Source organism: Aythya ferina (genome assembly GCF_964211825.1).
Source record: "Aythya ferina genome assembly, chromosome: 5".
Lineage (NCBI taxonomy): Eukaryota > Metazoa > Chordata > Aves > Anseriformes > Anatidae > Aythya > Aythya ferina.
The window spans coordinates 42,914,961-42,942,404 of record NC_140301.1 but is presented as its reverse complement, the minus strand read 5'-3'; the positions used below and the strand labels follow the sequence as shown (position 1 = coordinate 42,942,404).

General features: G+C 38.2%; 1 protein-coding gene across 4 annotated transcripts; it reads left to right on the top strand.

The window, feature by feature from the left end:
• Window positions 1–603: 603 nt before the first annotated feature.
• TOLLIP (toll interacting protein) lies at window positions 604–27,021 on the top strand. Of its 4 annotated transcripts, none has more exons than XM_084520593.1 (7): window positions 666–808; window positions 9,407–9,556; window positions 11,950–12,132; window positions 13,435–13,587; window positions 14,806–14,896; window positions 18,732–18,752; window positions 23,476–27,021. In XM_084520593.1, the coding sequence occupies exons 1-7, from the start codon at window positions 776–778 to the stop codon at window positions 23,688–23,690; spliced, it is 846 nt and encodes a 281-aa protein (XP_084376719.1). In that variant the 5' UTR covers window positions 666–775; the 3' UTR covers window positions 23,691–27,021. The 4 variants fall into 4 exon arrangements, with proteins under 4 accessions (XP_084376720.1, XP_084376719.1, XP_084376721.1 ...); XM_084520595.1 differs by lacking the exon at window positions 666–808 and adding an exon at window positions 842–1,035; XM_084520594.1 differs by lacking the exon at window positions 18,732–18,752 and having other exon boundaries at window positions 604–808.
• The last annotated feature ends 423 nt before the right edge of the window (window positions 27,022–27,444 follow it).

The window sequence follows — 27,444 nt, the reverse complement described above, 5'->3', positions numbered from 1 at the left end:
TAATTGCACTGTTCTATTTCCAGCTGCCGAAATCTGCACTAGAATTTTAATTAAGGGCTAAATTCATGCAGCAGATCCTGACAACAGGAAACAGTTATGTTATTTAAATAGGCTTTGCAACGATCAGATTTTATCTCCCAAGGCAGCTCTCAGATGAATATGGAAGCGGCTTTTGTTCTTCTGGCAAGAACCGCGATCACACGCAGAGAGCCGAAGGAGGTCACATCCTCGGCTGAGGAAAAGCCATTAAAGCTGTGGCAGCTCCCCAGACGATGGCTGGGGCTCAGAAATAAATAAATAAATAATAAAGCTGCCTTCTTGCACACAGCCGGCCGGGAGTGCCCCGACACGAGGCAGAAGCAGGCAGAGACCCGGCGTGGGAGCGGGGACCTCCCCTCAGGGCGCCCCCACAGCGATGGAACCCGGGGCCGCGGCGCCTGCGCCCACAAAATGGCGGCCGCGAGGCCCCGTCCCCAGCTCCGCGGCGCCCCCAAATGGCGGCCGGCAGCGCGCCGCGCTGCGGAGGCCGCAGCGCCGAAGTGCGCGTGCGCGAGACCGGCTCCTCTCCCCTCCCTGCCGCTGAGCGAGCGCATGCGCAGACGAGACGGGGGCGCTGCGTTCCTTGCAAGCCACCCGGTGGCTTTGCTTTGTGCGCGTGCGCGCGGGGCCGCTCTGGAAAGGGCCAGAAGGGGCGGGGCTGGGTCAGGTGACGCGAGCGCCTCGCGCTGGGGCCGTTGGAGCCGTAACGGCTGCGCCCGGGCCTGAGGGAGGCGCCATGGCCACCACCGTCAGCACCCAGCGGGGCCCGGTGAGTGCCGCCCGGGGCCTGCCCCGGCGCCTTCCCTTCCCCGGTCCCCGGCGGAGGGCAGAAAGGAGCCCCCCGGCCTTCTCCCGGCCGCCGCCGCGAGGCTAGGCGCGGCCGCTGAGCGCCCTGCCCGGCGGCGAGGCTGTGGGGACGGGGGGAGCTCTGGGGGGCTCGCTGCTCTCGGGCCGGGCAGGCTCAGGCAGCCGTCTGTGAAAGCTGTGGGGTGAAAGGTGCTGAAAGGGGCGCCCGGGGGTGGTGTGCGGCCGCGGGGGGAAGGCAGCTGAGCAGTCCGGTCTAACAGTCTTGTGGGAGCTCGTGCTGAGGGTTAATGGGGAATGTTTAATTGCCTGGCTACGCTCTGGGATCATCTTCCCTTATGCCAGGTTGTTGTGTGGTGTGTAACTTCGGTGGTATAACATCTTTCTACACGTGTGCTGTTTCTCTCTGGAAGGGTCTGGTAGTTATGGGCAGCATGATATTGCTCTGCAGGTGAAGTAAGATTTTTTTTCCCCCTTAATTAATTTACATTTCTGTTTTTTGTTTCTTTTAAACGGCTACTTTATTTGCTTTGCCGAGAGACCAGAGGACTGCATTATTAAATTACTAATCCTGAAAAACTGAATCTCTGTTATTATCTTATGGCAGTAATGTTATGTGAGCCTCTATTTATTAAAATGCCTTACTTGTCGTGTTTTCGAGAATGGATTCCTTTTTCACTTGGTTTTAATCATAGTTTCGTTGTCAAGATAAAAGTTTTCAATGAGGAGTTAAGGTAAAAAGTGTGAATTAAGACTTCTGCTATCTCTTTGTGATGTTTTGAAAAGATAACAGCTGTTCTGTCTGAATCTGATAAATTAGGTAGCCTCTATCCCCAGAGGCTTGGTGTGAGTTTATTGCTTGATTAAACCAAATACATTCTTTCAGTATGTGACATATTTTATTAAATATAGAGACAAGTGACAAAATAGAGTTTATTTCTAGGTATCCCTTAGCTGATGTTTGGAAAAAGTGGGAGAGACAGAAGGGAACTGGTGCTTGAAGAGGATCCACAGGGACTGGTAACAAACAGAGATGTGGCTGAAGCTGATCAGTGGGCCTGGCTGCAGTCCTAACCTGCTGAGAGGTGACACTGTGCAGGTGCTCTCTGGAATGGGAAGATATTTCTTTCCAAGAAGAGTTTTAATTTCATGAGGTGCTAAACACCTTGTTGATATTCAGTGCAGCACTTTAATCTCTGCTTGTTTTAGCTTGTTCAAATCCTCTTGGGTTGAGAAGATTTTAGTGAGAACTTTCTTGGACTTGGCTATTATCTTGCAGTTTGAAGATCAAAATTTCCTAGACTTCATTAAGTGTTGTAAAGGAAACGTGTTTCAACATCTAGGATGTTATGCTGGATGTCATGTCTTACAATTACACAGGTAGTCCTATAGGTTCTTTTGACAGTATTCTGTTAGTTAAAATTGATTTCTACCTGGCAGGTAGAAAGGTGTACGTGGGTTTGTTTTGTATAGCCTTGGCTTTCTCTTTTTTTCCTTATGTACTCCCCACATTGTGCATGCTTTTCTTCTTTGTCTTAAGCCCTTCAGAGATTTGAATGCTTTCAAATGAATGTTTATATTATATAGTATTGGAAAACTGACATTCATAGATGAGAATGCTGATCCAGTATGTAACACACCTTGCTTAATTTGCTCTAGAGCAAGAGATAGAATTCTGCTTATTTCTATATATACAACTGCATTACAAATGAATAGCCACTAAATGGTGCTAAAGGATAGAGAAACAATTTTTTCTTCAGGGCTGCAGAGAGCAGTTCTCATGTCTCTTTCATTTTGAACAGACAAGAAAATATTCAAGGTTGTTCCAGTTTCATGCAGATAAGAAAACAAAGTATGCTGCTATACTGTTGCCAGTCTTGTTTTTATACCTATGCTTTCTGGTTCGTGACTACGCTTCTTTGAGTAATTAAAAATTCTGTTTGACCTTGAGTTTTTGAGATGTAAGAGAACTGGAATTCTGTCTGCTAATGGTAGATATTCTGATAGAACATAGATTTATGGTCAGGATGTTAAGAGATTAGTGTGAATTCATGTTTTGTGTTATTTTTGAGAACAAAACAGCTTTTGAAATCTAAACTACAGCTGAATACAGAAGGGCTGCTAAATGATACGTTTTCCAAGTGAGGGATATTGCTAAAAAGTCTGGTCAGCCTTCAGGTTAAGTCTCAACTTTGAGACATCAAGACCTCGTATTTGTGATATGTCAGCTAGCCTAGCACAGCCAAAATGGATGACTGTGATTATTCATAATGCTGGCAAGTGCCAGATCCTCCAAAATTTAGATCAAGTGCCAAGCTAGGCTACTTTGATTTCTGCTCCTGTGGTTTCCCTAATAATCAGTGCTTCCATGATTGGAAATTTTATAATGAGCAGCTTGTATGTGCGATTAGCTCTCTTTCCTTGTTCTAATACTGCAATTTAACTACATAAGCCTTGTCATCTCTGATTTTACTTGGTTTTGTTTTGAAATGTAGCTCAAGAATGCAGTAAACACTTCCTGAATTTGAGATGTCAGTAGACATTAATTTTATCTTCACTTTGTAACTCATTTTTGAATATAACAGTTCCTGCCGTACTTAGCCTTCAAATCACAAAAGATTCCTATTTTGCAAATTTCTTCTTCCCTGAAACCACATCAGTCTTTTTCTTTGTTAATGGCTGTGCTTTTGCTCTGTGGAATGTGTTTTGCAGATGTTTCAATGTAATGTCATGGACAAATTTAAATGTGCTGGGAAAAGCCAGTAGTAATAGCTCGTGGCAAAATGCTCGGTCAGGACTAAATATAGTTCGTATACTTGGTAGAAAGGGAAAAATACTGTCAAGGTGATGCCTCGTAAAGTGCTTACAGGTAGGCATAAGGAAGCAAAGGAAGGAAGTAAGTAGATTAGTCTTTCTTTTAAAAAGAAAGAATCATAAGAATGAGGTAAGAAATGTCTAGTAATTTTGTAGAAAAAATAGAAAGTGAAATTTGCTCCTACCTGTGGCTGTCCCTGCATCGCCCCATCACCCCCAAAACTTCCCCTGTTCCAGCTGGACAACTGAATTCTCTCTTCTTGCCCTGTATCTACAAAGAGAACCTGGCTCCATTTTCTCAACTCCTCAGAGTTACTGGAAAGCTCCTACGAGGTACATCTGAAGATTCCTCTGCCCTAGACAAAGGGTCTGTTTTTTCCTAGCAAGTCCAGTGCTGCAGCCCTTTCTATGGGTCCAAACTGGATGCACTATTCCAGATGTGGTCTAACCAGCTGTGAATAAAGGGAAATGACTGCTTTCCACAGTTTACTGGCTAGGCTTTTGTTGATGCAGTATGGTATGCTGCTAGGTTTTGTTGTTCTGGGAATGCACTGCTCATTCACCTTTCACTTGCGCTTCCATGGATTTCCCCCTGCTGCCCTACCAGTTGTTCTTTAGTCTGTACCAGTGCCAGGGATTTTCCTGTCCGAAGTACAGGATTTTATGGTTGTTGTTGAATTTCATGAATTTTCGGCCAGTATCTCTCTCAGATGCTGTGGTTGCTGTGGTATCCTCAAACATACCACCATTCTCCACCAAATTTAGCATCATCCTGAAAAACTTATGAATGTACATCCTGTCCTCTGGTCACTGAAAAGAAAAAAACATTAGGCACACATGTTAGGTTTCAGACCTGTACCTGTTAGGTACACGCCTCTGAGAAACTTTGCTTTTAACCCACTCCTGGTGTCATTGACCACTGAACTGCAACTCCTGAACTTTGTAATCCGGGCAGTTTTCCCTCTGTCCAGTGGTCAACCCACGTGTGCATTGTAATAACTGAGCTTTGATACTGAGATGTGGTTGGTGACCTTTTCGAAAAGCCTTTTGTGAAAATCAAGGTAAACAAACCTACTGTTCTCTACTTATTCACATGTCTACTAATTTTATGATAGAAAGCAGTCTGGTTCAACTAGGCATTTTGTACCCTTGGAAAATGTTGACTATTCCTTGTACCCTCTTTTATGGCTCTCAGAAGGACTTCTCACTCTGTGAATCTCCTGGCAACTGGAGTGAAACTGACTTGCATGTTATTTCACACATCATCCTTTCTGCCCTTTTCAAAGATGGGTGTGACATTGGTCTTTCTCCAGTTATGGGGGATGACTTCTAATCTCCATGACCTTTCAAAAATGATAGAGAATAGCCTTGAAAAATAGCATCGGCTAGCTCTTTCAACACCTTTGGTTTAATCCAATCTGGTCCCAATTTTTTTCTTTAGCATGCAAAACGTAGAATAGTTCAAAATTCTCTTATTCACCCAGTTCTTCTTTCTTAAAAACAGTGAAACCATTTAAAGATAAATATGTAGAGCTTTTTTGAATAGTTAAGGTGTTTCATAGCTCTTCAGCATGAAATTTCTCTGAAACCTACTATCAGAACTTCTGATGTCATTTGCAAGTGTAGAAACCTTAATTACATTTCTCTGAAGGTATCATGGTTCCCAAAGTCAGAGCATTTGTGCTTGTCCTTGGGCCGTGTTGCCTTTCCCTTCATTATGGAGGAACTTGCATCATCAGTTATAGAGCTAGGTAAGGTGCCTGATGACTTCCCCTCCTCTTTCTTTTACCTCCAACACTTACTGCATTTTCATTTGTTCAGCCCTTTGTGGTAGCTTACTTCACAGTGGCATTGTCACCACCTAATCTTGCATCAGAAATGGGAGTGAGAAGGAGCAGGAGGATGAGACTGACAGCCCTGTGTTAGGCTCAACAGCTGTGGAGCACCATGCTGCCTTCAGTTTGAAGGAGTGAGTTGAGATGAGTTTTTTGCACCTGCAACATTTCACACTAACAATCCTCAAAACAAGATGTTACATGGCTTTAGTAGACAGAAGGGGCAATATTTTTGTCTAGATAACTCGTTTTTGATAGTAATGCTGTCAGTGAAGCTTATTAAGAAGTGATTACTAGGCAGGCCTAGTAATTTTATGAAGAAAATTTTATGAAGGCCTGCTAAATGTCTGTTTCAGAATTGTAGTTTTGTCATGACGCTGTCATTTTTGTCTTGCTTAAAAAGAATCTAGTACAATTCAGATTGGAACATTTTATTCCGCAATTGATGGTAGAGTGGAGTTCAATTTCACATTCTTCTTTAAATGTTAAGTGTTAAAAGTGTGTTTGTTTTTAAATTGGGTATTGAGCAGGATACAAGCTTGTCTTTTATGTTCACCTTGCTTTAAAAATAAACTGTGGTTGAACTCAGGTTATACAACTCTATTTTTGATTGGGATATGGAGGTGGCAATTGCCTACTTCTAAATATTTTGAAGAGGAAAAAATTGTCTGTTTTCTCTACAGATAAAGATTGTACGCGCTATTGGTTTGTCTCCATCTATATGGAATCAACTGATAACCAGCATGAGATCTTACTGATTAATGTATTTTCCTCCATGAGCATCTCTGCTGGGTGCTTATTTAATGTACCACTGGGACTTCTGTACCAGATCTCACTCAGAGCTGAGAATTTAAGATGGGATTGTGTGTATCTCCTGTACCCCACTATTTCTCTTGAGGGGTTTGCCACTCGGATCTTTTAAGAATTTAATTACATTATCGGGTTTCAGTTTCTGGTGCTGTCTGTTTTGCAGTTCTAGGTTAAGAGTGTAGTTTTGTGTGAGATAGGTGAATGGCCTAACATCAGCTTAGATGCTGTGAGAAAGCTTTGGTCTCCCTTACAGATTTTGTCTGTCTCTTTTGGACCTCAGTGCAGAGACTGGTTTATAGTGTTTTTCACTTGTCTGACCATCATGAAGGAATAAAGTTTTCCAATGTCCATGTTAGACAGTTGTACCAAATAAAATATGCTATCCTGTTTTCTGAAAAGCTGGCAGAGGCAGCTAGAACATTTGGCAATGTATTTCCAGAGCTGCAGCCACCGCTTCTGGCTATAGGAAATCTTTATGATGCATGCTTTTAAAGATGCTAAAAATTCCAGATTTGAAAATCTCTGAATGTTGTCAAGGATTAGAGAGGACCTGCTATGTTGCAAATGCCATTCACTGCCTTTCTAATTCTGGTGCCATTTCAAATCTTTCCTAAATGGACTGTGTTTTACTTTAAATATATATAATTTTAATAATGTGTATTTTAATAAGAAGGCTGCTACAGGGCCTGTCTCATTTCCAACCTAAATTAAATAAGCATTCTTTCAAGATTAGCACGGTATTTTAGCTCAGTCTATTCCCTCTTTCCACCCGTCGCCCCCCACACTTCTTAAATTTTAAGCTGCTGGTTGCTGTCTTGGTAGAAGTAACTTCTGCTCTTCTGGCTTGATTTCTTAAAGCATTCAATTTCTTTGGCTATCTGAGGAGGATTGTTTGTATGCCTGATTCAGTCCGAATTATTGTCTTCCAGGTGGGCTACCAGGATTTTACACTGTGTAGCGAATGAGGCCTCACATATATACAGTGGCATTCATTTATATCCTGTTTCTAATGATGGTAGAATGTCCTAGAAATCAGCACTAGCCTGTTTTTATCATGATAGTTATTACTCAAGCATCAATAAAGCAAATGTTTGATTGGTGGATAAAAATATTTTATGGGTAAACATATTAGTGACTGGAAAGGCTGATGAAAGTTCAGCTATCAGCTGAGGATTCATAAGTTTACATACTGGTTGTTCACACTGTTAGAGTGCTACTAAATATCCAATAAAGTTTTCTGCAAATAGCTTATTTAATAGCTTTTAATTTATTTATGGAGTTATTTTCTTCAGGAAGCAGCTATTATGAGGAATCCAAATGTCAAACTTGCCTGGTTGTGAGAAGATAACATATGAGGTGCACACTCTCTGTAAGGAATATTTTTTGTAGTTCTCTGTTCTCTCCTGAGTTATTTCCAGCACTGCCACAATGGTAATGCTTACGTAATGCCTTCAGCAAAGTGGTGTTGCATGAAAAAGGAATTTGTTGCTTTAACAAAGTAAGAGTCTAATAAACATGAGCAAAGCATTCACTTCTAAATCAGTGGTCTTAATGGATACTGTAAAACTATTTTTTAAAGTTCCCTTTAAAATGTTCACTTTCTGTAACAGTTGTTTTTTCATTGTAAGATTTTAAGACATGGGTAAGCAAAACTGATTCTCTTCCCTCCCTTGTAATAGCCTAGCAGCAGGCATTCAGTACTTCCTCCTTGGCTGCTTTGATAAACTTCCTTTCTGGCATGTAACACCTACTGTTGCCAGGATCCCTGAGGCTCTTGAACAGAAATGGCGTCTCTTGCCAAATCGCATTTCATGTGACTGTTGCTATCTCAGATGCAATCTCGGCATGCAAGCGCTGTCTAATCTTCAGAAGCTATGTCCTCAGGGCCTTTTAACTTCCTAAAGTATGTTGTTCTGTGGGCATGCATTTGCCAGGTATGCAATTGAGTAATCTTGTCTGGGATAGTAACATAAGAGATTACACTGTCTTTTGTCTTGATGCAGTGGACAGTTTTGTATTAAATATGTAAGCATCTCTAGAGACAACAGAAATGAGCTTAATTATGAGTTTTCTATGCTGCTTATTATATTATACTCTATTTTAGCATGGTGATCCCTCTGAGTGTGTTTGGTGGTAGTATTCACTGAGCATTTAAAACCTAGAAACAAGCAGAGTTGTTGAATTGACAAGTAACATGTAGAAGCTTACCTTTCTTATGCCATAAACATTACATAAATGGTGATCGCTGATTCACATTACTACATGTGACAGAGTTCCCCTCCAACTTTTCTACTTAAGATTTTTCATCATTGTGCATTTCAGTGGTAAGCCAAATTTGGAATTCCTCTGTTATTGAGTATGGTGGGATTCTATCCCAAAAATTGACAGTTAGTTGCAGACTGTGTTTAACATTGGAAAATGATTAGGAGATCTTTCTGTTGAAGGATTTGATTTGTAGGAAATGTTGTCTGTGTGATCTGTCTTGAGGATGACTGAAGATGACCCTTTCAAATAGTGCGTTGCACCAAGTATTTTGGAAAGATTTATGCAGCAGTTGCATCTGCTGTGGGTGTGTGTAAATACTGGAAACTTCATTGAGCAGTAGCTTGCATTAATGATAATGAAAGCATATTGGACTTTATCATCTCTATTTCAGTGCTCTTTCATACTGAAAGAGTACCATTTTGTCACGGGAATGATCAGATAGAGCAAGTGATGGATAAGTGAAATAACTGGCCGGCATTGGATGTGATGTGTGAATGGGATGTAAGACTTGGTAGACCTGACCTTTGTGTGGACTAGTTAAGTGGCTAGCGGTAGAGCAGCCTGGATTCTGTATGTCCAACTCTTTTTTTTTTTTTTTTTTTTTTTTTTCTCCCCCAGAGGCTTATATTGGAAATGAGTATTTTTAAAAGAGAGCATGAGTACATTTGTCATGTGAGTTGGCAGTTCTGTCATTTAACTAGTTCTTTATTCGTGCTGTCAAAACAGAGTAAAATGCTGCTGAATGTTTTTATTATGATTTTGATTTTTTTCATTCTTTCCCATTGTTCATTATGAAAGTAGGAGACATGTTTAAAGACTATTTTTTTTTTTTTTTAAAGGTATATGTTGGTGAGCTTCCTCAAGATTTTCTTCGTATCACTCCAACCCAGCAGCAACAGCAAATCCAACTGGATGCCCAAGCAGCTCAACAGCTACAGTATGGAGGACCAATGGGTACAGTAGGCAGACTCAGCATTACTGTGGTACAGGTATAAATCGTACCATATTTGTAAAACAAACTTCAATCCTTTCCCATTAATGGCCATAAAAGACTGTTGGAATTTGAGTTACTAAATTACTTGTGTATGGGAAGTGAGTTCATAACATTTTTTCTATCTTCATGTTTCTGTAAGTCAGTGCTTTTTAAAATTTTTTTCTTAGCTGTGTCATGTATGGCACAGCAATTTCCTATAAAGCTTATTATTATAGCAGATAATAAAATTAATGTTTTTCTTACAGTGAACAGATTTTTTCTAAGAACTTCACTTAAGAAGGCTTCCTGTAGAAACACCAAGTATTGGAAGACATTAGCAATTTTGAGTCTATTGTAGGAAATTGCAGTTGGCTTACGTATTTTTCCTTAAGTGGCTGCTTTGTTCTGTCCCTGCTTTCTTTAAGGCCTTTTGCTGCTTTTTTCCAGTACTTTATGCAGGTTTTCTAATTAATTATGAGTATAGTCTTAGCTTTTTATTTTCTGCTTCCTCTTTTCTGTTATCTCCCTCTTCTGTTCTCTTGGCAGTGCTTTATTGCTGCCTTCATTATAAGCTTTCAATTTTTAAAAATGTTCTATCTTAACACAATTCTGTAATACCTACATTAGCATACCAGATGTCCCTCACGTGAACTTAACACACCTCATCTATTTACAAGTGCTGTTTTCATGTCATTTTTCTAAAAGAATACCAAAGATAGGTTTAGCCTCAAATTTTAGCATGAAGACTGGTATAGTGAGAGTATGGTTACAGCCTTAATGGTGAGGTGAGGTCCTTACTGGGGAGGAAAACCACAGGATCTCACAGGAAAAGAGGCATCATTCCTCCCTTTGTATCTTTCCGTGGTCAGTTTCCTCCTTCATAACCTATGCAAGGAAAACCCAGGCAGCTAACAGTTAGTCAGTCTCACCTCTGTGCCAGCCGAGATCATAGAGCAGATCCTCCAGGAAAATGTGCTAAGGCATGTGGAAAATAAGGAGGTGATTGATGACAGTCAACGTGGCTTCACTAACAGCAGATCGTATGGTGTCCCGAAACTGTTTTCTGTGCCTGCCCGGGAATTCATGCAAGATTGCTGCAGCAATCTTGGTTGCATATTAAGGCATGTGGTACTCTGGAGAGGAGACTTACCATGGCGTAGTTAACCTGTGGAGCACGAAAAGCTGGTTGAAGTATTTTGTATTTATTTAAATACCTGTTGATTAAGTACGTGCGCTGATTCTGCTACTAATAAACTGGAGAGAAATCAGAAAATGTTTTTTTGGAAGGTGTGTACAGCTTTTTTTCTTGAAGATACACAGGAATAGTGATAAGTTTATCTAAGCACAATTGATTATATACTCATAATCTGTCAATCTAGTAATTTAAATACTGTTTTCTTTTCGTAACAGTTTATGGTAAGCTTTTTAATCTCTGGATTTAAGAGTCGAGAGAGAAGAATGATTTGGGTGCGAAATTTCCTACTTAATTGCAAAGCCCAGACTTACAAGAAACAGTGTGAGATATTTCTCACCAGCAATAATATTTGAATTATTGAACTGGTGTGAGACCTGAATGAGTAAAGGGCCTTCCAGGATGGAGTTACACCTGTTATGACTATATCTGTTGCAAGTCTCAACTGTTTGAACTCCTTAGATCTCCTACTGGTGGGAGACATAGGCACCACTTTGTCACTTTTCTTTCTGTAACAAAAAAAAAAAGGTTACTTACACAAGCCAAAAATGCGTCAAATTTTCATTTCTACTTTGGCGCACCTATGCAGCAGTACTCAGTGTTGTCTTTAGGACTATTATCAACTTTTTTTTTCCCCGGTTTCTCTGTTACAGCAAAAGTAAGTTAGATATCTTCTGATTATTTACTGCATCTGTCTTTATAGTAGCTTAGAACTTAATTTGCCCACTGAACTAAGTAATATCAATTGCACACATCAGATCATTTTTTCTCTGACAAGAATAAGTAACTAGATTTTACCTGAGTTGAATTGATTTTGTGAAGAAAACCTTCTGATATTCTTGAAGCTTCTCTATTTCTGTATTTCATCCTTTAAAAGTACTTCAGGTGAAGAGGATAGGTTACCTATCACACGAAACTTGTAACTGCATATTGGATAGCAGAAACCAAGGCAAAAATTGAACTTTCCTTATAATTGTGCATCTGTTGTTTTTTGTTTAGTTATGGTGAAGATGTTTAAGTTACGTAAGTGTTTTCTACAGCAGACAGTTTGAAAGAAGAATCTCTTTTTAAAGATTCTCTTAAAGGACTCTCCCCTGTTGTCATTACAATTCATTATTGTCCTTTGTTTTGTCCTCTGATTCTCTTTATAAAGTAATAATAGTTACTTCACAAGTTAGTGTAAACATTATGCACTTAAAGGTTCTTTTCTCTTTCAGGCAAAATTGGCAAAGAACTATGGAATGACCCGCATGGATCCATATTGTCGAATACGTCTAGGGTATGCTGTGTATGAAACCCCCACAGCACATAATGGAGCCAAGAACCCCCGCTGGAACAAAGTTATTCAGTGCACTGTACCCCCGGGTGTGGATTCTTTTTACCTAGAGATATTTGATGAGGTCAGAATGAGTATATTTAATCTTCTTCATCCCCTCTTTGGGTTGAGGTTTGGGTAGAATCTTGGAAGGTAGGATTGAGTTAGCAAAGGCTGTTTCTTAGCTGTGCTCTCTGGGAAGTGATGCAGGTTTATCAGAATCCCAAGATAGCAATGTGCAAGCCTTTGCTCTGCCCCAAGAATGTCACAGCTTTGTAGCTGATAAGGGGTAGCTGAATATTAGTTCCTTTTCACTATCAAAATGTGCTGTAGCCTTATATTCTGTAATGTTCCTGTTAAATAGCATGTTTATACGATGCTGGTTTAGCCAAAAAATTTCATTTTTATTCTAACTCAGGAAGAGCTTATATGCAAGCTCATAAATGCTAATAAATCAGTCCTTTATATAAGGTGTAGTCACTAGAATTTATTAGTAGAAACATAACTTAAATCTGGGAAGGAAATTCAGGCCAGTATGGTAAGCTCATGTAGGCTCTTGCATATGTTTTACTTAACATACAGTGTTAATAAATTCCTACCTTGTGAACAGTTTGATTTTTTTTTTTTTTTTTAGAGATTAAGTACATCTGATTAACAGCTCAGTTAGGTAATCTGCTCTACAAAGGTTACCTAGAAGAGTAGTACTATCTTGAATTCTAGTACGTTCTTCTGCTAGATGTTACTATTGGCAGCAGGGAATATGTGCTGCCTCCTCAGTTGTTCCAGTTCAGGGTATTGACTTAGATTTAGCACAAATGTGCCTTCTCTGATAATCTAAGAGGCTATGACTTGGTTGAAGTTTGTTTCATTGCTGCAGCAGAGGGTGGCACATCATTCCTTTTATCTGCTCTTGAATCACTGGAGTTCACAGCCTATTTTAACAGTGTAAGCAGGAGCTGATTCTTAGTAGTATGTTGACTGCTCACAAGTGATTATTATTTACAGATACAGGCCTGTTTACATACCTTCTGCCTTACAGGTAGAACCTTCTGCATTCTGGCTGATTAATCAGATGGAGACTTGAAATACTATGTAAAATATTTCTGTGTCTGTTGTTTGCTTTATGTCAATTCAGGCAAGGGAAAAAAAAAAGGTTTTGATGCTGTTCCTCACAGTATCCTTCTGGACAAAATGTCCAGCATAGAGCTAGACAAATACATGATGCAATGGGCAAACAATTGGCTGACGGGTCAGACTCAAAGGCTTCTAGTAAATGGAATTACATCAGGCTGGTGGCCAGTCACTGATTCCCCAGGGCTCCATTTTGGTGCCAGTTCTCTTCAGTGTTTTTAGAAATGATCTGGACACCATTTTGTTTTCCTTTCAGCGAGCCTTTTCAATGGATGACCGCATTGCTTGGACACACATTACAATTCCTGAGTCTCTGAAACAAGGAAATGTGGAGGACGAATGGTATAGCCTGAGTGGAAGGCAGGGTGATGACAAAGAAGGAATGATTAATCTGGTGATGTCATACACGGTAAGATAAGTTAGGGGTGAGAAGAAGAAGGGTTACAGAAGGGAGTATTTGAGGTTAAAGTAGAAGTGTTTCCATTGTATTTTACTATTCTTTTTGTGTGCATGTGTTAGTGTTTAAAATAATTATACTTACCTTGGGGAAGAGCAGACAAAAATACTAGTTAAGGCAGTACTTCCTTGGTGAGGTGGTAAATGAATACTTATTTGGTTTTGTAGTTATTAAAACATTAAGATAATTTGTGTTCCTGCCCTTAAATACTTAGAAAGACATGTCAATTTAAAAGAAAAACTACTGACAACTCTTCTGTCTAAAGTCTTTCTGGAAAGTTTGATGACTGCAATTTTTACTTCCATTCTTGTTCATTTGGTCTTGAACTATTAACTTATTCTTATCCATTTAGTAGCTCCTGTGCTGTTCTCTAGCCTGTCATCTTTGGCATAAGTAGTTGTTGGATAGCATGGTCACCCCTGAATGCCTCCTACTATGCTTGCACATGATCAGAAGTTCCAGGTTGCTGCTGAGTGCACAAGAGCAAACAGGTGCTGTTCAAGATTCACATTTGGCCCCAGAGCTGAACGGTTTTTCCCTTCATTCGTAGGATAAAGGATTTTTTTTCTATTAACCTTTAAAACTATCTGCAAGTGAATGTGCTACACAGGGAATCTGACCTGCTCATATTGTCCAGGATCAAAGTGAACAGGAATTGTGGTAGTAAAAGGGGATATACTTGAACTGATACTTTATTTGAAGTACTAGTTTACCTAAAAATTGATTTGAACTAGTATTTGCTTCTCGAAGCATTCTATCACTCTTAATGAAATTCAGTTTTGCCTTAAGTTTTCATTTGATGAATACAGCATATGCTTTATTCTTGTGAAATAAGAAAACCGATAAAGCCATATTAAAAATTTGCTTCAGGAATAAATTTTCAGTGGCTAGTTTTATCAAGCTGCTGTGAAGGGATAGTTTGATATGATGTGCTTATGCTGATTTACACTCAGATCTTTTGTAAATTAAAGGGACTAATTAATTTGCTAGAGAATTTGCTTTCTATAGATTTAGGTAGGCCTTACTACAGTTATATTGAAAGTCTGTATTTCATAGTCAGTATCACAGTATGGCATTTGTTAAACGCTGTTTTAGTTGCTGTTCTAGTCATGTTGCCCCCTACCCCCCTCCAAAGTTGTTCTAATGTCTGTTGTGTTTTTCTTTGTCAAGTCTTTGCCAGCAGCCATGATGATGCAGCCCCAGCCAGTGGTCCTGATGCCTACTGTATACCAGCAAGGAGTGGGATACGTGCCTATAGCAGGTATGTTTTTTTCATAGAAGACTCTTAAATCTTCCAGATAAAGGGTTTTACAGAGATAGGTACCAAACTTCTATTGTTTTCCAGGATGTAAGGGGAAGCTATAAAAGCTATAAACTTTGACCATTTTTTCTATGGTATTTTTTGAGAGAAAAGCAAGTGAATTAAGTATAGGTCTGATTTCAGTCTTGTACCTTCTTTAAGAGAGCTGCATAAGTTTGGCTAAATGGATTAAAATAGCAATAGAATCAGAACAAGTAGCTTGAAGGCTGCTCTTCCTGCATATATAGTTTAGATTTATTGGTCATTGCATACCTAAGTATCTGGCAGACCACACTGTAATATGTTGTGTGCTTTTAAATGCTGGCAATCCAGGTGAGAAACTGCTTAGGCTTCAGAAAGTGCACCAAATGATTTCTGCTGTCAGAACTGCAGCTTAAATAGACAATGAAGGATCATCCTTTCTGTGGTCTTTGAAGTTACTCTGTTGGAAACTTGCTACGCAGCACATGAGCTTTGTAGCATTCTGAATTAGAAATGTTAGGGAGCTCTGAGATGTGGAAATACGTCAAGGCAAGCTAAAGCAGATGTCACTTGTCTTGGTCTGTGCAAATTAAGTTGTGGACTTCAATAGAAAGATATGTTAACTTCAGGTTTTGTAATTTTTCTGTCAAAGATGAGAAGCTTAAAGTATATAGATAACCATGTGTTTGTCTTACCCAGGTAAAAGGTAAGTAAAGTTAATTTTTTTCTATTTTACTTAGAGCCCTTAAAAGATCCAGTTTGTACATGAATTCAGCAGGATACATACTTCTAAGAGAAAACAATCTTGTAATCAGTATATTTTGAGTTTCTTTTCATACATTTATATGAATGAGTGATAGTGTATGGGACACAGATCTGACACAACAGATTTCTTTTTTCTAGAGTCAATCCCTGATTAGAGAGAATGAAGTTTAAATTCAAAAGCAAACCTCCACAATAACTTAAGGAATAATAATGCCTGTTTCATTTTCAGAGTTAAATTAAAGCAAAACACGGAAAGGTTTTGCTATATGCTTTACTCCCTGATGTAAAACACGCAATATGCTTCATTTAATGTGTTTTCATCTCTATAGTTTAATTCTCAGGAGTTGTCTTTCTTGGCCAATAGTCTAAATTAGTGTGTGTATCCTGTAGAATGCTTCTGTTGTGGTAAGCCAGACTCCTGTGTAGTGTTTTTGTGTTTGAATTAGGTGCTGCATCTTTTTACTTCTAGCTTCACCCCATCCCTATACACTGAAACAGTGAACTTGAAACTTAGTATCTTGTGTGTGGTTAAATGAAAATTAATCGCTGGGGTGGTACCTATAGTAATATAATAGAACTACAGGATTTCTTTAACAGATGAAACCAACAATATTAACGTAGCAAAATTACTGGGCTAGTCAGACTGTGCTCAGTGAAAATGAAGCAGAGACCAGTTTCAGATATAACTGAAACTGGACATCCAGCTGAAGAGGTAAAAACTGAAACTCAGTTGTGTATCTTGGTGTTCTGTAAGTTTGTGTTGGCCTTGACTATTTTCAGGTATACTTTATTAAATTGTCTTGGACAAGTGAACAAACAACTTATGTTTAGTGCATGTGATTGATAAAAGGTCAGGTGTTACATATGAATGTTATCTTTATGTAGCAGTCATATTGATGTGTATATTGGAGTATTTCCCTTCTGCAAAGATGCAGCGTATTTGATTCAGTTACTGTTATGATAACCTTTATTAAAAATTCTTCCTGATTCTGTAACTCGTATTTTTAAAACATTGTGAAGTCCCATCACTCCATTAGAACTTCTCTTTATTCTGAGAAAACTTGAAAGTATTTCCTTAATTTCATAAATGCCAAACTAACTTATTATAAGCCACCCTTGGTCAAGTTAGATTTTCTGTATTTTTGATAAAAATTTGAATATTACTGTGCTTTGTGTTTGCTGTTCCAGAATTTCTGTGGGCACCATGAAAATTTCTCAAAGCACTGTGAGTTTTTAAAGCTTTTGCCTGTTCGCTAATCTAATGACCCACTCATAATTATAAAATCTAATATAAATAAAAAACTAATAAAGGTAATTTCAAATGGTAAATGGAACTGACAGCACATCTTGGAAGACATGAAATATTGTCACAGTGTTTTCTGTGTACTAAACTAGATGTTCCCCCTGGATTCTGCGAACTCTTTCAGGAAGATGTTTGTATCCGTGTAAACAACTGGCCTCTGACAAGCTGAGTTGACTGTATCTTCTGGGGAAATTCTTGGTATACTTTGGAATATTGTACAGGGATTTCTCTCTTTTTAAGACTGATTACTTAAAGAAGGGCAGCGGTAGGATATCAGTATATGCCACAGGAATATATTTACCTTCCCATCTTTTCAGTTCCATTTTTTAGCCTATCCACTTAAATGAGCATAGTCAATAAGCAAGGTCTGTTTCTTTCCTTGAGATAAGTGGAAGAGCAGTGCTGAATGTAGCCTATTGCATCTGAAATGGAGAGGATTCTGTTGGTGGGCAAGACAGAATCTAAATCTTGTCTAAGATGAAAAATAAATTCAGTGGGTGGACTGGAATGCTTATCCAGAACAGTGTAACACTGATTCGTGGAAACTGTCCAAAATAATTGAGCTTTACAGTGAGACAGTGTTAAGTCAAATTTAGCTGTGTCATGAAGGCCAAACTGTGTTTTTTTCTGCGGGTAACAGAATATTCTGTTCAGAACTATGCATACGTAATAACTAATCTTCTAATTAAAGTGAAAGCAACTGATTTTACTTACACTCCTCTCTATCATACAAATGGAGGTGAATAGTAGCAGCAAGCAGTTAGATGCTGTGGTAAGCAGATGAGGCTTGAAACTCTGGCACAAGTAACGTGTTGGTCTTTACCCCACATTTTATGGTAGGGATGAGATTGTGGTGAAAGCAGAAATGACCTTGCAATATTCTTGTATGGCGTTAATTCATTTTGAAAATTTTAAAAATTAAAAACTCTGATGATGCTAGTTGCTACAAGCTATAGTTGTCATGGATGATATCTTTGGGATGGGTTTGGGAAAACCTGAACTTCTGTTTCAATCTTCTAAAAGTTGGCTTTCTCTATACTCTTCTAGTTGCCTTTTCTAAAGTTTAGTGGATTTAGCACTGTAGAATAATACATAGTGGCATGCTGGTTGCTTACAGTCCAAGCTGATCTGTGATAGGATGTAAAAGGCATGAAAAAGGCTGAGTGAAGTTGGTTCAATGAACCTGTATTTCTCGTGTTTTGTTTTGTTTTCCCCATGGGATACATAGCAAATGTGTCTGCACATGACTTAAAAACACCTGCATAAGAACTAGGTTTAAAAAAAAGTTCAAGAGTCCAGCGTATCAGTTCTGCTGAGGTAAACTTGTACCTCTATGTAAATTACGCCTTTAGGTGTCAGTATTGGGTTTCATGAGTTAGCTTATGGTGGTGTTGATATGTTAGAACACTGTGGATGTATGTTGTCCTTTTTGGACTATAAAATATAATCCTTGCTAAAACACCTATTAGCTTATTTTAATTTTCTGTTCCCTCTAATAGCTATTTCTATAAAAATAGCACACTGAGAAGCTTGTTCAGAGTGCTGAAGCAAATTAGTTGTGGGACTTGAATCCCTAGCAGCATTTTGTTTTGATATTAGGTAATTGAGTTTTTACGCAGTTACCTCAGTTTATCCAACTTTCACATTTAGAAACTGAACGGTTCATTTTCTTTTAAAAATAGATTAATATTTCTTTCCCGTGTCTTATTCCTTTTCCCTCGTCCCTTCATTTCCACCTGTCTATAGGGCTTGAGTACTTTGCTTTGGGTAAGTTTCCAAGCTCTTTTCTCACTCCCATCCTCATTGACCTAAGTCTTTGCATGAATTCATGTAGGCAGCTTTATGTTACAGCAGACTGTATCACAAGGTACTGCCACTTGGATGTCACAATAGAATAACTTAATGCATCTCTTGAAATTGTGTCTGTTCAGTATCAAGCTGTAAGGCTTAAAGCAATTGGTGATAGTGTTGATGGATAAGATGTGATGATTCTTATGAAATTGTTTCATGCCTGTGGGTAATTTTAAGTGACAGTACTGCTTTCTTGGAAGACAGACACTAATCTTGCAGTTGTTCTGCTACTGCAAGATCTGGGAGAAGGAGGTAATGTCGTGACTTCTTGTAAACTTGAAAGTGAAGAACTCAGCTCTGCAATGACGTTCTGACAGGACTCCCTGTCAGTTACCTTCTGTTATTCTTCAAATGAGCTTTTTTTCCTAAAAACAGTAAAAATTTTTTATCAGTATGCATCTTTCATACACATCTGTTTTAGATTCATGTGAAGTTAAGCATTTGATATGATTTTGAATGAACTCTAAAGGTGAATTATGTTACAGAAAATCAAATTTTCTTCAATTAGGCTTGCTTTACTATGACACATCTGACTGAATTGTGCAAAGATATTGTGACATCCTTCAATACAAGCACTGGTGTTCAATCAAGTATGTTCAGAAAATTCTAGAACTATGTCTTGCGAAATGTAACGTCATTTCTTGATGCTCTGAATTTCAGAAGAATACTGTAAACACAACTGGTGTGGCTATTGCAGTGTATTTAGTTTCATCAGAGGAGTGGAATTGTAAAAATTCTGTGGGTCCATACTCTTCGTTTTACCTGGCAGGTTGTGAAGAAGAAACACTATGGATGCCATCATCTTTTTTAAAGTTTTAGAAATGTTTTTTTTTTTTTTTTCTGAAACAAGTATCATTAAGTCATGTTTGAATATGATTTAAAAAAAAAAAGTGGTGCTGATTTGTTTAAATTAACTTGTTTTGAGGAGGTTCCTGAGAGTTTATTTTGGAAGGATCTGTGCATGGGGCAGTAATAGTGAATTATTACATGGAGTACTTGACTGAACAACAAAATAAGTGTGTAATGCCTTGTGTGCAGGTGGAAAAAAGGACCCTGTTAAGGCTTTGATGCTTCATTGCTGCTTGTAGCAACTGACTTGCTGCTGTACATGCTCATTTCATGTATTGGGATGCCATTGCTTATGCCAGCATGTTTGCCATTGCCATTTCATTGAACTAGAAAACATTGCTCCATTCTACTGATTTATAAAACTTAGTCCCTGAGAGCAACACAGGAGAATTGGGTTCCATTTATAGAGGATGCTAATGTGGGTTAGTTTGTCTTCTACTGTTAGTGGAACGAGCTGCTTTATATGTAAGGCAGTTTTTTACTGAACATTGAAAAATCTGAAGTTTATTTTAACTATTGTCTGAATTGTGTGTGTATGTATGTTAAACAAACTTAGATGCTACATAATTTAAGTCTTGCTTACTATTTTGTAAATCAGAAATGATGGATGCTTTTAGTCTGTGGTGGGGAAAACAACAGAGAAGGGGGTGAAAAAAAGGCAAGCTACTCTTCAAATTGGTAATTTTATAGCTTGATTGTTGAGCTTCATGAAAAGTAAGAACTTACCACGGTAAATATTTATTAAATATTGCTGTGATTCCTACATTTGTATATAGCGTGAATGTAGAGAACATTAAATAATTATATTAACATAAGAGCTGAAGAAAATGGAGTTTTAAAATTGTTAATGTAGATCGATACTGAGGAGGCATCTTGTCTCTAAATTCAGTTGTTCAGACTGAAAATAGTTGGTTGCCTGTGCAGATGTTTGGCCTCACAATTATTTTGCTTTGATAAAAGCAGTAAGAAAATTGTGTGACCTTCATGGTTTTTGACATTTTTGATAAGACGCTGAAACTTCATTTGTAAGCTATAGGATGCTGTGGTAGTTGAGAATCGAACTTGATGTTTCATCTGGGTTAATGCTTTAAACGGGCCTTTTTTGCAGACAGTTCTTACACAAGCCGATAGTTGAATAATCTTTGTGTTCTGATGACTTACTGAAGAAAATTAGGAAGCTGAGGTTAAAAGTAAAGTGTAGCTTGTATTGCTCTGTTCTTTCAGGTACTTTTCAACTTTATTTTTGAGGCCACACATCTTTGTTCACATTTTATACATGCCTAGATTGTTTGTAGGAAGAGTGAGGAGAGAGTTGAGTGTTGAAGCTACAGAAAAGGAAACCCGAAGTGCTGTTGGATGTGGTTGAGTAAAGAGTTGTGTTTGTAGTTTTGTTGAGGACTACTTTGTGGATTGCCTCTGAGGTACTACCATGGTCTGATTTGCCAGATGTTCAAATAATCTCAAAGTGCTAAACAGAATCCCAGGGACCATGGTTGAAATGACACATGAAGCTCTAGAGCCAAAGTGTAGGTCGTGGAAGAAAGTATATATACCCTTGGTAGGGGTGTGTTGCATATGACTGGGCAAAGATGTGGTTGCAGTGTGTGGGTAATAAAATTAGAGTGAGAGGGGGCTTGTACTTTGTTGCAATTTGAACCTTTTCAAATAGATGCAGCCTGTACCCTAGACTAAAAGCATCTAGGTTCCTTTTTTTACTTCTAATAAAGCTTGAGAAGATTACAAGAGGAATTTAAGTCAGAGAATGATTACTATGGAGACACTTTACAATTCAGTAATGCACCCCTGTATCAAGTTGGATAGGACCGAAGTCCAAACTGAAGAAAGTACATCGAGAAAAATCATAATTGCAATACACAGTCAAACTATATTCAGTTACAGTATATTGTCAACCAGAGTTGATTCAGATGTGTTTAGCTGATCCAAGTAGAGTTTACAAGTAATTAATAAGATGATCAGTAAGAAAATGCAGGTAAGATAACATTTAATGGGTATTTTTATGCTTTTTTGGGGGAACCAAATATCATGTAATCTATTACTTGATTTGTTTTGCTTCTAGATGAGGATAGCAAATTGAAATTTATTGAGAAACAGTTCTGGAGTAAATGTTTTCATGACATACCATGAGCTAATTAAAACCTATGAAGATTCTAAGTCTTTGATTTAGAAACAACAACAAAAACCACTTAGGTAAACTCTAGGAGGAGTTGACAGTTGCGTAGGAAAAGCATGTAGCTTATAAATTGTGAGTCTGTGAGTGTGTAGGTCAGGATGATGTGGTCTCTGTGTGTCATGTTGTCAGCAGCATTTTTGACAGTGTCATTTGCTAAAGATTCTTGTACTAAGATATCATGTGGTAGGAATAAAGGTTCTTTTCTGGTTTAGTAGCTATTTTGAAAATCTGCCGAACAAGTGAAAATAAGCGTTGAGCGATTCCATAATAGAGGGAGGCTGTTAGTGGGGTGTATTGTATTTTTAAAGATGAAATCAAGAGAAGGGGACTAATAGATAACGTGTCAAAATAAAACCACTTAGTTTTCTAAGTCTCTTTGACTGCAGTAGGTTGCAGAAAAATCTCATGTTACTAAGTAAATGGGACATAGTGGCATACTTCAACATTGTAATATTATGTGTAAAGATAAAAATAGGTGGTAAAAATAAAATACTTAGTGGTGCTTTTTTGATTGACTATTGCTACACATACAGATCTTTGAATTACTGTGGACTATTCCATGAAAGTATCAGGTGAATAGAGGTCAAAGTGGATGAAATGTTTGAAAGGGAGTAGAGAGCAAATGTGAAGACTTTATTGTGCTGAGTTATGAATTGGTGCCATGTTTGCATCTAGATGCAGGTAGTTCTTCTTTCCCTATTTTAAAAACAATAAGGCAGAACTAAAGTAATGCATAGAATGTGGGACTAAGATAATCAGGGCTGGCTTTTAGTGAAATAGGCTATTTTCAGAAATTAAAAATCCTCTAAATGTACTACTATACTTGGTTTCAGTTCTATAAAAACAAGTGGTAGTTTTTCAGCAACAGATCTAGTCTGAACTAGTGGTAGAACTTTTCAAGTGATGAAAAGGGTCTTTTGTCTAATAATTCTTTTTAATCAAAATTCAAAACCCCATTTTCTAAAACTGTCTTTCTAAACCAACAGTGCTTTAATTTCACATAGCAATAAAAGTGCATGAAAAATGTCACATTTGCACTCTGGCAGAGGGACAGGGAAAACAGTATGCACCCCTATGGGTGTAAGAGGGATTGCTTTTTTGCTACTTTGTGACTTTGCAGGCTTTACTAGATGGAACTTCAACCAGGAAAAAATGTTTGCTTAAGATTTGTTCCTGAATATGGTCCAATCTCTTAGCGGACCTAACTTCCTCCAATAGAGATTGCATTCAATGAATGTCTACTTATCAGTCATGTATAATGCTGAAGTAAAAATACCTTGTTCATCACACCACAGGACCTAAATATGTTTAGGGTTTGGTTAGTGATTCATGTATAAACCTGGTTAATACAGGTTGTATCTAATTTTGAGCTGTACCTGTTACCATATTGCTTTTGGAACGTAACTTGGGCAGAGGTCCAGTTCTAGAAAAATGTGTTCTGATTGCAACAGTCTTTGAAATCTCTTTTCCAGAGTAGATGAAAAAATAAATAAATGCTGAAGTTGGTGGGTTAGTGGGGAGGGATGAGCCACTTTCTTCTTCAGAATCATTAATTTTCCTCACATGCTTGTGTTGTATTTTTTTTGTGTGTGTGTGCAGGGATGCCTGCAGTCTGCAATCCAGACATGATACCTGTGGCAATACCACCTCCTGCAGTCAACCCTCAGCACCTGTGTAATGAAGAGGACCTGAAGTCTATCCAGGACATGTTTCCCAACATGGACAGAGAAGTTATCCGCTCAGTGCTAGAAGCTCAGAGGGGGAACAAGAATGCAGCTATCAACTCCTTGCTTCAGATGGCTGAAGAATCATAGATCCCCACTTCCTGCATTCTCCCTGCCCTCAATGCCACTTATTTTTACTTGCCAAGCCAGGGATTTAGCTAGAGGAAGAATTTCCTAACAGTTTTCTGTTAGTGCATCCTATGTGAAAGGTTATACCCCCTTTCGTCCTTCGACATTTGGATCTTTTCACCTTCTTTCTCTACCTGTACATACTCAGTTTAGTGTATGTCCTACAATACAGCATTGAAGCATCTTCACTATCAGCTGTGCCCTGTGTGGCTATGTTCTGATGGGGGATAGGAAGTAATGCTGCTTTTTTTCCTTTTTCTCCCCCATTTCAAAAACTTGTTCTTAAAAAGTAATTCTATGCAGTACAGGATTTACTACTGTTTGTTAGATTGAAGAAAAATAATATTGCTTTTCCATTGAAGGGTTTGCTTTCTAAACATAACTAATTTGTTAAAGTATTCAGGTTTAATCAAGCAACCTGTTTCTGCCAGAAATTAAAAGAAAAGCCTTTTCCTTGTCCTATGGTGGTTAGTTATTGCTGTGATACATTCAACTGTTTGATTGAGCGAATTTTTTTGATTCTAATAAGCTAAATGTTTAGGTTACACTGTAGGTATTTGTAATGAGCATCTTTGATATAGTCATCAAGCACCAAAGCAGTATGTTATCTGGTGTGTATTTTGGGGCTTTATCCTGCAATATAGTATGGTCATGTATCTGTAAAATCTTAACAGGTAACTTTTCAGCTTAGAAGGTCTGAACTGCTGTAGCAGAGAACAGGACAGAACCCTAATGTACTCCCACTGCGAATTGCACTCTTACTGCTACTACTTCTGCATTCCCGTGGCTATTCAGAAGGATGAGTGCAGAAGGAAAGATTTTGTACCTGGGAAATTAATGAAGCCGTAAAGAACTACTTAAGGTGTTGTCACTTATTTTAAAAAAAAAAAAAAAAAAAAAAAAAAGGAAAAATTTATGATCTGGTCATAAGGCTTCTTTCTTTGTTTCAGCAAAGTTATCATATTGTATTAGGAAAAACTATTACATTTTTTCATGTAATTTGAAATCAGAAGGATGGAAAATAGCTTCAGAATCTTTGAATGGCATTATGAGTTGCCCAGTGACTTACTAATTATGGTTGCTGTAATCACAGAATGGCTGAGGTTGGAAGGGACCTCTGGAGGTCATCTGGTCCAACCCAATTTATTACGATTTGATGCAGATGGAAATAAATTCTTTGTGGGAGACAATGGAACATATCTGAATTAGTCTGATCCTCCAAGGAGGTTAGAGGTCGCTTGTATTTATTATTAGTGTTAATTTTTCAGATAACAGTTCATCTTGGAACTGCAGAATCTTACAGAACTCACCAGTTACACCTGTTGGTTAAGTTTCTGCAGTGTCTGTTTGTGTAGATGGTAAAGTAATGCACTTTAAGTAGTATGCACCAGTTTATTTTTTCCAGTGATGTGCAATGTTGCTGTTTTATCTTTTTAATGTTTGTGTTCGAATACTTTATACAATAGCCATACTCTTTCATATTTTCAAGAGTTGGAATGAATGTACATTTGAAATCCAGGCTCTTGAGTGATTCATGAAAACTTTAAAGCCAGGTTTGGAATAGGGAAAAGGGACCCTTATTCTCTTCTTCCCTGTACTTTGTTGCGTGTCCCACACTTAAAATATTCTTTTTCATATCTGCTGAAAAGTTTTTTCCCACCTACATTTAAGAAGCCTTTTGGTAGCACTGATGGTAGAATATGAATATTTATTTTTTTATGATTAAAAATGATACTGAAACTTTTAAAATATAGTACCAAAAATCATCCCAGTTCCTGATCTTTTAAAGCTGTCTGTTCATAATGTACAATTTTACATTTTGTTACAAATCCCCTATGGTCTTAAATTTACCTTTGAGAGCCTAAATGTCTTTATACATCCTCCCATTGTCTTTCCAATAATGAGATTCAAGGCTGCAGTTTCTTTGTGCTTTAGTAGTAGAGTCACCACATCTTGTTTATCTAAACTAAAACGGGTGTTCATCAAGAAACTAGTCTTGTACCTTCCCTGCAATCACTGTAAATTTTGTGGTTGAATAGGTGTGGAGGCATTTGGTCTTTATCTTCATAGCACAGAGACTTGTGACATCGTTGATCAAGAGAGTAAATCTTGGTAAAGATCTAATGCTTAGCTGTCTCCAGGAAGAGTCCCTTGCTCTAACTTATTCAGCATGAATTGATAGGGATAGAACAATTCAGGGAAAATGTATATATTTAAATTTTTATATTAAAATGTTGGGATCTGCTATAACAGCTTTTTATAAAAGCAAGCAGTCGTGGTTCAACTTAATGGCTGGTAAATTGTACTGCGTCCTATTACAGCTCTATTTCAAGCAGAGAATTAACACCTTTCTATCCTAAAAATCAGGAGAGATATGCGAGAATGCTAGCTGGACTTATTCATGTACAAAGTTCCAGGTCTCTGAGTGAGTTGTAGCTCCTGTTCTTAGTTCTTTTTGTTGGTATTGGTGGCTTGTTTTATGCAACTGTTATGCAAAACAGGGTTGGTATGAGTTGAAGATGGGGCATGTAGGAGCTTTATGGCCAGTAGAGGGATTTCTGCATTTTAAACTACACTTAAATATTCTGGGGATTTGTCTTGATTTAATTAAGCATTATAGCTGAAATTCTGATTTCAAGATGTTTTACTCTTTAAAAACAGAACAAAACACTGATCGTCAGTCTACTTGGCTTTTTCACATACATATCCTCTGTCAAACTGCTTGTCGTCAGGTTTGAATTGGAGAGAGATGAGAAAAGGCAGGGAGTAGTTGGTTTTTCTGGGGTCCGTGAAACGAAGGCATTGGAACCAAAAGTCTGTTTCTTGATGTAGATAAATTGTCACTCATTATGATTGTAGCTTTTGATGAAATGCGAGTGGGATAATATTGTTTGACACTGCTCTTCTGCTCAACGGCTTCAAACAGCTTGGAGCCAAAGCCAGATGTAAGACTGGCGTCTGCTAAAAGTTAATGCCTTTAGTACTAGTGTGAGTACTGCCAAGAGCCTGAACTTGCTAAAGATAGGAACATTTTTTGTCTAGCTAGATCCTTGCCGCTTTCTTCTCTACTGCTGTTTGCATCTGCTGATGGTACTGAATGTTTTTTCTCTTACAAATGTTATTGCTTATTTGGTTGATCTGTAATACTGTACAGAGGATGTTTTTTTGCTGTAATAATTCTGAAGACATTGTTTCTCTCTGTATGGAGGTCCAGTGTCCAAATGTGTTTCTTGCACTCTAGAATACAATAACTTTTTCATTCTAATTTAATAAATGTATCATCTAAATGAAACTGTATTATGTCTCTTTTGGAGAACACCAGAAGTTGGGTATCTGTAGACTGATACAGAATTCATTAAGTATTAATTACTGTCTTCAATATAGTGTCAAATGTTTAAGAAGCTACACTTACATTCTTAATGTGATCATCAGGTGGGACTGCTAGCACAGTAAGTGCTCAGAAGTATTTAAGCACTTCCAGGTAAATACCTGTTTCTAACTCCTCTAGGTGCTATTCCAGAAAATGTTATGATATTGCAGATGTAGAGGACAGAATGAGGGAGTAGTGGGGTTGTAGTGTTCAAAGGATGGAGTTGGGGGTGTAAGGAAGAACCGTTGTGTGTGGGGTTGGAGGAAATACTGCGTAGTGCAAAGGGAATGAGAATTCTCTAGGTAAGAGTGGTGTCCTGGTGAAGAGGTACAAAATAAACCTTGT

Coding starts and splice junctions, on each gene's coding strand:
- TOLLIP (XM_084520593.1), top strand. CDS start 776: ATGGCCACCACCGTCAGCACCCAGCGGGGCCCG. Junction 13,588..14,805: donor ATCTGGTGATGTCATACACG/GTAAGATAAGTT, acceptor TTCTTTGTCAAG/TCTTTGCCAGCAGCCATGAT. Junction 14,897..18,731: donor GGGATACGTGCCTATAGCAG/GTATGTTTTTTT, acceptor ACCTGTCTATAG/GGCTTGAGTACTTTGCTTTG.